The sequence below is a fragment of the Hevea brasiliensis genome, chromosome 7, assembly GCF_030052815.1.
Source record: "Hevea brasiliensis isolate MT/VB/25A 57/8 chromosome 7, ASM3005281v1, whole genome shotgun sequence".
Lineage (NCBI taxonomy): Eukaryota > Viridiplantae > Streptophyta > Magnoliopsida > Malpighiales > Euphorbiaceae > Hevea > Hevea brasiliensis.
The window spans coordinates 36989426-37001751 of NC_079499.1; the positions used below are offsets into that span (position 1 = coordinate 36989426).

The window sequence follows — 12326 nt, forward strand, 5'->3', positions numbered from 1 at the left end:
AGTAAAGATGACAAATTACTTAAAGTTGGAAATTTGATATTTAAGGTTGTTTATTAGTTTTATTATAATAAATTAAATATTTTTTAATGAATTAATAATACATATAGAATTAAGAATATAGAATTAAAGTAGGATTTTTGGTGTAAGTAAAACTACTATTAAAATAATATTAAAATTTTAATTTATATTAATTATAGTAATATTAAAAATTAAAACTATTTACAAATTTAGTAATTATTTACAAACTATTTACAAATCCTCACTAAAAATCATTAGTGATAAATTTGTATAAAATAGATTCTTATTACTAAAAGTATTACTGATATTTAGGTCATTGCAAAAAATTATTAGCAATAAATTTACAAAGAATAACATTTCATTGCTGAAAATATTAGCAACGAATACTTTGTCTTTAAAGGTAATTAATGACAAAACTTCATCACTAGTGTACATTATCAGAGACAAATATATACATTTGTCGTTATAGATATATTTGTATTAGTATCATAAATAATACAAATCATAAAAGGCATTGCGAGAAAGCTATAAAAAGAGTATTACATAATTCGTTGGTTATCACATGGCGCATGACTAACTTTTAGCTCAAAAATGAACTGATTTCTATTAAATTTAGTATAATATGTAAGGACTTCTTTAAATCAAAAAATAATTTAAAGACTTATTTAACAATAGTTTAAAGGTCAACATGAATCTCGTCAATCATCAGTGAATTTAAAATGGTGGAAAATATTTATATATAATAAATTAGTTGTGGAATCAAATGTGCGTGTCTGTATATATATATATATATATATATTCTGGTAAGTAGAAACAAAATAAAATATTAATTAAATTATATATTTTTTTAATAAGTAGGTCCTATAAATAAATAAAAATTTTAAAATTCGATTTTCTTTTTATTTTTTAATATAGTGAAACCCATAAATAAATAAAAATTAAAAACTAGATTTAAAATTTCAAAAATGATATTAATAAACATTATATTTTTATTTATTTAAATTTTAAAATTAAAAAGAATAGATACCCAAATTTTGGTTTTGTCAAACTCCTCAAAATTTCAAATCCAACAGTTTATAGGCACTCCCACCAAATTAATTTTTAACTTTGGAAAAAATTTGTGAATTTTAAAATCTTAAACAATTGTTTCAAAAATTGAACATTGGAATTAAATAACAAACATATAGACTTGTCCGATTAAATACAGAATTTATTTCAAATGAAATAAATTGTGTTTAGTATGAATGAAGAATTTAATTTAAAATGTTATATCTATTATTACATACATCTTTTTTTTTTATTAAAAGTATAAACATTTAAAATAGTTATAATACTATTTGTTTGTATGTGTCTATGTCTGTATTTATATTTGTCTATTTCAATATGTATATGTATGTATATATCCATATCTATATCTACATCTGTATTTATATTTGTATTTGTCTACCCACATTTGTATATATCTTTTGTCTATTTTTGTTTTTGTATTTATGTATGTATCTACCTATCTACATCTATATATGTATAAGTCTATATTTGTATTGGAATAAGGTTCAATTTGCCCCATGTATTGGGGAATTCAATTTAGTCCATTTTTAACTTTTGATCCAATTTAACTCATAAGTTTTGATTTATGCTCAAATTAACCCAATTAACTAAAATATCATTTTTTAATATTAAAATATAATATAAAAATAATTTATTTAATATTTTAATTATACGATATAAAAATAATATTTTAATATCATTTTTAAAATATTTAATTATTTTGTTTAAATAATATTAAAAAATGACTTTTGTTAATACTAAAATATTATTTTTATATTGTATAATTAATTAATTAATTTGTTTATATATCAAATAATTTATTTAAATAAATTATTTAATATTTAATTATTTTTTAATGTTAAAATATTTTTTTATATTGTATAATTAATTAAATAAAAATATTATTTTTATTATTCAATATTATTAATTAAACTAAAAATATAAAAATATTTTTATATTTTCATATAATTAATTAAAATTAAAAATTATTACTATTCCAATTAATAATATTGAATAATAAAAATAATATTTTTATTTTTATTAATTAATTATACAATATAAAAATAATATTTTAATATTTTAAAAAAGAATTAAATAATTACACATTTTTGTTAATTGAGCTAATTTGAGCATAAATCAAAATTTCAGAGTTAAATTGAACTAAAAGTTAAAAATAAACTAAATTAAACCTCTCCAACAAGTACAGGGAGATGGGTAAATTGAAACTTAAGCTTATTTTTATTAGTGTTTGTTTTTATCTGTCTATCTACATCAGTGCATGTCTGTGTCTATATTTGTACCTGTCCATCTATTTATGTTTGTGTCTATCTACCTATGTCTATACATATCTATATTTATGCTTATTTTTTAGTCTATATTTATATCTGTATTTATCTGTCTATATTTATATATGTCTATCTATCTAATTCTATATTTGTATTTATGTGCCTATCTATCTACATCTGTTTATACCTCTTTATATTTATCCATTTATATTTCTATTTGTTTGTTTATTTATCTGTCTATATCTTTATATATCTATTTTTGTCTGTATATATATGTTTCTATCATTTCTATCTCTGTCTATATCCGTGTCTATTTTTATATCCGTGTCTATTTTTTTATATCTGTTCATATCTGTGTCAACGTCTATTTATGCCTATCTATGTCCGTGTTTCTATCTGTCTATTCACATATCTATTTGTATGTCATACACAAAATGAGAGAACTTAAATGACATGAAAAAATAAAATAAAATGAGACAATAAGAAGGTAATTTTGACACTTAAAATATTATAATTTTATAAATTCTTTCTATTTTAATGAAATTTAATTTCATTATAATAAATTTTTAAATTTGATTATTAACAATTCTAAAAGGATTTTCTTTCATTTCAAATCAAACATTCAAATTTTAGATTTATAAATAAATTTCACAAAACTTTATAAAATTCATTTATATCAAACACTACTTTAAATTAAAATTATAAATTAATCTATTAAAAAGAATAATTAAAAAAAGAAAGAGAGAGAGAACTTACGCCTCAATTTCAAACAGCGTCTAAATCAATTTGAAGGTCGCAAGTATTCTAATTTTGCAGGCATAATATTGGTTTCTTATAAAATTTGACTAAGGGACGTACAAATTTCATGCTAAGGAAGTGAGTACATCAAGCTTAGGCTAACCACTTAAGAGTAGTTTCTTTTTCATGACCGACATGTAAAAGAAAATCCCCCTTAAAAATTCCATGTGAAGTAACGTCGAAGATATTTGCTTGCAGAACAGTAATGAATACTAAAAGTGAAACTATTTAGCTAACGGTTCATGTAACACCTAAAATTTGGAGTCTAGCTCTTATCATTCAAAACAAATTGTCCTGCGAAAAATGCAATCCATCTTGCATTTTAAATGTATTGGCGATTAATTTTAATCCTCATGCACAACAGAATCAGTCTTTTCTGATCATGTTGACGTCTCCTGATATCACTAAAAGGCATTTTCTCTAAAGCTAATTCATTCTCAAAGATCTGCACAACAAATATCTGCAGATGTTGGCGGAATCCTCAATTCATCTACTTTCTTAGTAATTCAATTTCATCAAGTCATCATAATTTCATAACTTTGAGCGCTTTAGGTAGACCAGCACACCAATGCCCGTTAAAACAAGAGCGCTTGCCAAAATAGAAGTGTGGAAAGAACTCCATGGCGTCCTTTGGGTGGTCAGTGTACCTGGCTGTGATCTTGTTTGATAACTTGAATCAAAAAAATCCAGATGCAACCTTAAAACCTGTGTTTGTGTGTGCGAGAGAGATTACAATTAGGTACCCCAAAAAAAAAAAAAAAAAACAAAAAAAAAAACAAAAAAAAAAACAAAAAAACAAAAACGATCACATATTAAAACTGATCATCTATGAGACAACTCCCACATATATCTTAAGCTCGGACCGAGCCAGACAACTGATAACCCAAGTGAATGTGAATTCTCAGATATCATGTGAACAATGCATCAAAGAACATATATAAAAAAAGACTTTCACATTATCACCTAGCTTCATGAATAAGGACTCATTTATGTTTCTTGGAAAGAATAATTAAACAAGCACATTGTTACCCTTTCATAGATAGTATATTAATGTTAATACATAGAAGCCAGCCCCATCAGCTCCTTGTGAAAAAAAAGAATATATATATATATATATATATATATATACACACAAACTAAAAAGTCGGGGGTATTAAAATTGAGGTCTTTGTTCCTGTTTTAAATTTAGATAACAATATTCATTTGTCTTGCCTCCAACTGTTGCATATAAAAGGAGAAAGAAGAGAAATATGGGGGATTGATGAGTTGTCAGTAGAATTGGATTGCTGACTTGTTTGGATAAGGCGTTGAGATTGGTTAAGTAATTGGGGGGAAATTAGGAGAATAATTCTGTTGGAAAGAATAGAATTGGTTAAGATTGGATAAGTAGTTGTAAGAAGCTGTTATTAGAATAGTTGTGACTATCAATTGCAGTTACAACAGCTGATGGTAGCTGGATCTTGTGTAGAAGGATAAGGAATCCTTGTATTAGGTCATCTGAAGAATCTAATAAAATTCCTATCTTTCTCTTCTATCTTCTCTCTCTCTCTCCTCTTCTCTCTCTCTCTCTCTCTCTCTCTCTCTCTCTCTCTAATTCTTTCTTTCTAATTCTCGAGAAGCAGTAACCCTAATCTAAGGGTTTCTGTGACGATTTGGTATCAGAGCTCTGTTCTGTGTGGGCCTTGCTTCCAATCTGTTCTACTCGTGTTGCAAGATGACCAGGAGAGTGGTGGTGGAACCCAATGGTGTTGGGGTTGCAGAATTGGAGGAGCCATTCCGTAATCTGTAATCTACTGTACAGAGGCATGCAGATGATATTTCAAGGATACAGGATGAAATGAAGAAGGCTAGCTGTGAGGGCAGTATGTTTCGAGAAGAACTTTTACGGGTATTGTGTTGAAAGAATTGAAGGGTAAAAATAGTGAAGGGACTAGTGGAAATGTGGAAGGCATTGGGGGAAGCGTTAGAGTTGCTGAGAATAAGGGTCCTTTGCCTAAATTCTAACCAATAATGATGATAGCGAGTCTTTGACGGCTAAAATAGAGTTGGTTACCCTTGAGAGCAAAGAACGTAGGTCTTGGCTTAGAAAATGTGCCAAATACTGTGAAGTTTAGAAGGTTCCTGCAGATCAAAGGATAGGAATTGCAAGTCTGTTCTTGATGGATAAGGCTAGTGCCTGGTTTCATAACTGGACCAGGGGAAAAAGTCCTGGGGACGAATTTGAGAGGGCACTCCGATAGATTTGAGGATGAGGGCCTTGAAGATGTTGCAGAAGAGTTTATGAAAATTAGGCAAGGGAATTCAGTGGAGGAATTGTTAGTAGTATGTCCTAGAGCATATCATTTAGTATGTATCTTGTACATATTTTATTAATAAAAAAGTAATTTCACTTTTCCGTTTACATAATATATTTATGTGTAATAGAAAAGGTCCATTGGTATTTTGTTAGAAATTCTATTATTAAGTTTTTAAGAATATGAGTGACAGTATTTCTAGCACAAAGTATCATAAATTAATTTACAATCAATGATATTTCACAATAAGAACATGATTTATCCAGAAAGATTGTAATAATGTTTGTTCTCAATGTATTTATATGAGATATAAATAAGATTCAATGGTGAGTCCCATGCCATATAACAAACATGATAGACACTTATACATGATAAGTAGGCCGAACCAGTGACACTTATAACAAGCACGTAGAGTTTACTCTTGTCAATGCATTGTCATAAATCATATCAGTGCATATAATCTTTAGACCTGAGATAACACAATTATCTTGTATATAGGTAGTTTGAGTTTGATACTGCTTTCACACTTGTGCAGTGTATGAGTATATGGGCATGTGTTGACTCTACTAGTTATATATGGAGATAAGTGTTAATCAAGATGGAATCTGTTACCCCAAGTAAATAGGGATAAAATTCTATGTTCATTTAATTGTTCTTGATGTTTCAAGTTCCTAGCCAGAATAGACAGATTTAATCAAAAAAGAGTTTCTAATGAGAAAATCCTTTTAATCAAGAATTGAAATTAAAAGAGAACATAATATTCATAGCAAATGAGGTTTGATATAAACTATGACTCCAACTCGAATTGAGATTTTGTAACAGAGAGATTCTTTCACATGCTAACATATGATTATAGGTTCATTTAAAAGTATTTCTTGTTACTGATTGGGTGGCCATGGTATACTATGCTAAGTGTCAACCATGGCCTATGAGATGCCTAAAATAATTTAGAGAAATCATTTATGGTAAGAAAGAGTTCTGATGATATTAAGAGTTAATATCATATCTCATTGCCAATTAGTGATGAGCCTAGTAAGTCACACACATACACAAGATAATCACCAAATTAAATGTGATTTAATTGATTAATTAAAAAGTTTAATTAATTAATTAATTAATTAATTAGGTTTGATTTGCAATAAGATTGCAAAGACCCTAGCATAGCTTGAAACCAAATCTAAGTTATTGGATGTATAGTATAAATTAAATTTATATTTAAAGTATTTAAATATGAATTTAATTATGAGAAATTAATTAATAGAGATTAATTAATTAAATTATATTTGATATAAATTGATTAGAAGAGGAGAAATAATTATTTTGGGTTGAGAACTCAAAATTAAAACACGAGTAATTTGGTCATTTCACAGGGTGACGTGGCACCATGAGATGGTGACACATGGCACCATATAAGTTTGTCATTTGTCTTCCTATCATGCAAGGTGATCAAAGTCAAGATTGAATCTAGCTTTGACACTTGGCTTAATGAGATTAGGTCAATTAATATTAAGATGCAATCAGGTGATGACATGTGGTAAGGGTTTTAAGTGATGACCTAATTATATAAAGTGATGTTATGAGAAAATAAAAATCAGCCACTCTTCTTATTCCCTCAAGTGTGCCGGCACCTCTACCTTCTCTTCTCTTCTTCTTCTCTCATCAATTCAAAGAGAATTACCCAAATTCTTTTGAATTAAAATTGCTAGAAATTATTTCTAGTGTCCTATACACATCTACAACCTCTCTAAAGATAAATCCCTAATTTTTAATTAGTTGACAAGGCTTGAGAAGCTGGTTTAGGGACTGCCCATTGGTGATCTTGGTGTGGACAAGCTAGAGGGACAACTCTTGGGGTCCTAGGTGCTTCCCAAAGGTACCAATTACATCTACAGTGCGTCAGAAGGTTAGTGCACATATTATTCTTTTAATCTTAAGGTTCTAATGAATTAATTTGTTAATTCAAAAAATCTTAAATGGCAAATGTAGATCCTAATACATATTAAAAGATTTTTAGTATGCAATTAAACATTGAAATCAATTAGGCACATAATGGATGTGGCATGATGCATGAAACCGTAGAAGAAAATTTTTGAATTCAATGTTCTACTCTAACAATTTTCATGCTTCCGCTCCTTCAATTGGTATCAGAGCTACTATATTTGCCATTTAGATTGTTTAATATGAGATTTAATTGTGTGATTTAATCAATTTGGATTGATTCATTGCTCTTTGGTTTAACCATATGTGGCGGCATGGTTCAAAACACCTCAATGGTGCGCATGGTTTGGCACCTTAATGGTGCGTATGGCTTGGGTTAGTTTTGGGCTTCATGATGCAATTGTCGTATGATCTAAGGTTCATAATTAGACCCATACTTAATTAAATTGTTTAATTAAGAATTTTAATCGCAATTAAATTTTGATTCAATTATTTGAATGAGATTCAAATCTGAATTTTTAAATTGGTTTGAATGAGATTCAAATCTGGATTTTTAAATTTGTTTAAAATAAGATTCAAATCTGAATTTTTAAATTTGGTTAAATAAGATTCAAATCTGAATTTTTTAATTGAATATGAGATATTAAATTTAATTTTAGTATGTATGTTTTATTTAATTGTTAAATAGTAATATGCATGATGAATGATCATGGACAATAAAAGACCCATGTGATTGAATTTATTTCTTTTATTTTTCTTTGGGTTGTAAAATGATTAATTTTATTTTGGTGGCATTGTATTATAATTGTTGTAATATTTTTGGGTTGTAATTTCATTTATTTAAAGACTTTAAAATCCATGTTCTTGTAAATTCGCCTTGGTATGCCAAGGATTACTATGTAACTGGATTGCAAGAAAATCAAGGAGGTCAAGAGCATTGGTGGAACCAGTGGGAGGAATTCAAGATCAAGTGTTGATTATGTACTCTTTCAGCAACTCTTGTAATATGAATGAATGAAATGCACCTAGGAATGTCCTGATTCAATTCTTGGTGGCTCAGAATTGAATCCCTTAGAAAGTCCATGATCACACCATATTATTTCTTTATCCATGTATGCATGAGATGTATGGGAATGTATGCAAGTATATGATATATACATGCTAATTGGATAATGTGCAAAGTGAAACCATAATAGTAATTAAGCCGACCACTAAATCTTCCAAACAAATGATTAAGTTGGAAATGGTATAATTAAGGTAATTATATCATGGGCCCTCCATTGAAGTAATTATTTTAAGAAATTTTAAATACTTACATATGGTGCAATTAATTTAAGAGATTTTCTTAAGAATAATTGTTAAGCATGAAATGTTGTAAATTTATAAATGGTTTGGTGGCCAATAATGGATGTGCCTGAAGACATTAAAATTATTTGCATGTTTACTGGCTCAATGGGATCAACTTAACTAATGCAAGATAAGTCAATAATGGATGTGCCTGAGATTTTGAGCATTAGGGGCTAGGTAAAGGATTGAACCTCACATGAGATGTGATGGGCAAGAAGTTGCTCACTTACAGTTTATTGTAATTCCAATAATGGATGTGCCTGAGGATGATCAATAAGACTATAAGAATTCAATCACCCACTAGAAATCCATCCAACTGGGATTTCTATTTCCTACTTGAGAAGTGTAAGATTCGCTAAGTTAGTAGGAGGACCAACTTGATTAAAAGACCATAATCATTTTGGTTAATTACATGATACATTTACTAATTAATCTGGTTATTTTCTGCAGTTAATTTTCTAATAATAATGAGCACACAACAACCACCATCATCCAATATCCTTACAAGCATACTTGACCATAATAGGTTGACGGAACCTAATCTTTCTAATTGGCTAAGAAATTTAAAACTTGTTCTGAACTTAGAACGTATTAAATATGTTCTAGACTCAAAGGTTCCTGATCCCTTACCTCCAGAAGCCACTCAAGAGGAACATGATACTTTGGACGAGTGGAAAGAGCATGATATGAGAGCCAAGTATTACATGCTTGCTTCTATGAGTAATGAGTTACAGAAGCAACATGAAAATATGCAATATACAAGTGAGATCCTCCTTCACCTGCAAGAGTTGTACGGTAAGCACAGTAGGAATGCTAGGTATAAGATATCTAGACAGTTATTCCGCATGAGAATGTCTGAGGGACAGAATGTTGGATATCATGTCCACAAGATGATTCGGCTAATTGAGCAGCTGGAGCATCTTGACTTTCACATGGATTTCCAACTGCAAACGGATTTGATCCTTCAGTCCCTTCCTAAGTCATTTAGGAATTTTGTGACAAATTTCCATATCACTAAGCAGGAATATACCTTGGCTGGTTTACTTAACATGCTGGTTATTGTCCGAAAGAATATGTCGGGCAATAAAGGAAAAGAGGTAGCTTTGATTGCATCTTCTTCTGTTGGAAAGTCCAACAAGAAGGACAATAAGAAGAAAAACCTCAAGTTCTATGATCTTCCAAGAAGATAGCCAAACAGAAAACAAAGACCAAAGTTGACAAAAGCAAGGGAAAGTGTTTCCACTGTCAGAAGGATGGGCACTGGAATAGGAACTGCCCAGACTATAGCAAGTAGTAGCAGCTTGCAGTAACGAGATATTAGACTCCGGGTTGCCAATGGCTCAACTGTTGAAGCCTTAGCCATAGAATCTAAATCTTTATACATGTGTGGACATGTTTTGTATTTAAATAAGGTTTTGCATATACCTGATGCTTTTAAGAACATCATTTCTATATCTAGTTTGACCAGAGATGGTTATGAATTTCAGTTCATAAATGGTGTTTGCAATATTTATTTTAGAAATAAATATGTTAGATCGGGTTATATGTATAATGGACTTTATTATTTAGAAAATAATGTTAAATACAAATCTAATGCAAGCAATCTAAATGAATGTAATGCCATGATGAAAATCAACTCAAGTTTAAAATATATTTGGCAATTAAGATTAGGTCATGTTACAGAAGATAGGATTGCAAAGCTGGAGAAAATGAGGATCTTATCCTCATTAGGTTCTAGACCTACTCCAACTTGTGAATCCTGCCTTCAAGGTAAAATGACAAGATCACCCTTTGTTGGACAAAGACTAAGAGCTAAAAATATTTTGGACCTAATACATAGTGATGTATGTGGTCCATTTAAAGAAATAGCTAGAGGTGATTTTCATTTCTTTATTACCTTTACTAATGATAAATCAAGGTTTGGATATTTGTATTTGATGAAATACAAAAATGAATCCTTTGAAAAGTTCAAAGAATTTAAATCTGAAGTAGAAAATCAAATAAGAAAACGTATTAAAACTCTTCGATCAGATCATAGCATTGTTTCCCAGCTGACTCCTCCAAGAACGCCACAGCTGAATGGTGTATCTGAAAGGAGAAATCGTACCCTATTAGATATGGTACGTGATATGATGAGCTATACTGATATGCTAATCTCCTTTTGGGGATTTGCATTAGAATCAGCTTTGCATATTCCGAATAGTATTCCATCAAAATCAGTATCTTCTACATCTTATGAGATATGGCATGGAAGAAAACCAAGTCTTAAGCATGTTAAGATTTAGGATTGTCCAGCTTATATCAAAAAGCTGAACACTGATAAATTGAAAACCAGATCAGAAAAAAGTCGATTTGTTAGATATCTAAAAGAGAGTTTTGGATATTATTTTTATTTGCCTACATCACAAAAGGTTGTAGTAAGTAGAGATACCACATTTCTTGAACAACAGTTTGTTCAAGAAGGAGGCAAAGAAAGGCAAATAGAGTTAGAATTAGAGAATTCTGACCAACCAACAGATCAGATGGATATAGATCTATCTAGTCAACCTACACCTATTGATGAAACATCTACAGTAACTCTTCGCAGATCAACCAGGATATCTCACCCACCAATGAGATATGGTTTCCTTCATGAAGATGAACAAAAGTTATTTACTCATGAAGAAGTAGATCATGGAGATGATCCACTTACCTATGAACAAGCTATATCAGATATAGATTCTTCAAAATGGATTGATGCTATGAAATCCGAAATTGATTCCATGTATAAGAATCAAGTTTAAGATCTTGTTGACCCACCTGAAGATATTGTACCTACAGGGAATAAATGGGTTTTCAAGAAGAAAATTAGTTCTGATGGAAAGGTAGAGACCTATAAAGCAAGGCTAGCAGCGAAAGGATTTCGCCAAAGGCAAGAAATCGACTATGAGGAGACTTTCTTGCCTGTTGTCATGCTTAAATTAATTAGAATTCTATTAGCACTAGCTGCATACTATGATTATGAGATTTGACAGATGGATGTCAAAACAGCTTTTCTCAATGGATACATTAAAGAAAACATGTTTATGGAACAACCTAGGGATTTTGAATCCCAAGATTGTTCCGAGGTATGCAAGTTAAAGTGATCCATTTATAGATTGAAACAAGCTTCGAGGAGTTGGAACATCCGTTTTGATGAAGCCATTAAGTTATTTGGTTTTATCAAAAAATGAGGATGAGCCATGTCTATATAAGAAGGTTAGTGATAGTGCTATCACTTTCCTTGCCTTATATGTGGATGACATTTTGTTGATGGGTAATGACACAGGTATGTTGACAACTGTAAAGATATGGTTGTCAAATACATTTTCAATGAAAGACTTAGGGGAGGTAACCTATATTCTTGGGATTCGCATCTATAGAGATAGAGCAAAAAGAATAATTGATTTATCCCAAAGTCTATACTTGGAAAATGTGTTAAAGAGGTTTAACATGCTTGATTCCAATAGAAGATTGTTACCAGTGAAACATAGTATCCACCTTTCTAAAGAGATTTCTCCAAATACATATGAAGAAAGAGATAAAATAGCCAGGATTCCATATGCTTCGGCTATTGGAA

General features: G+C 29.8%; 1 protein-coding gene across 4 annotated transcripts in view; it reads right to left on the bottom strand.

Moving 5' to 3' along the window:
- Positions 1 to 3151: 3151 nt before the first annotated feature.
- The window catches only part of LOC110662130 (CBS domain-containing protein CBSCBSPB3), a 53326-nt gene continuing 44151 nt past the window's right edge, over positions 3152 to 12326 (bottom strand). For 3 of the 4 annotated variants that reach the window (XM_021821012.2, XM_058150072.1, XM_058150071.1), the window contains one exon: positions 3152 to 3854. In XM_021821012.2, the coding sequence (XP_021676704.2) occupies positions 3681 to 3854 (174 nt within the window). In that variant the 3' untranslated portion in view covers positions 3152 to 3680. The remainder of the gene's footprint in view (positions 3855 to 12326) is intronic. The other variant, XM_021821014.2, reaches the window with a different exon arrangement.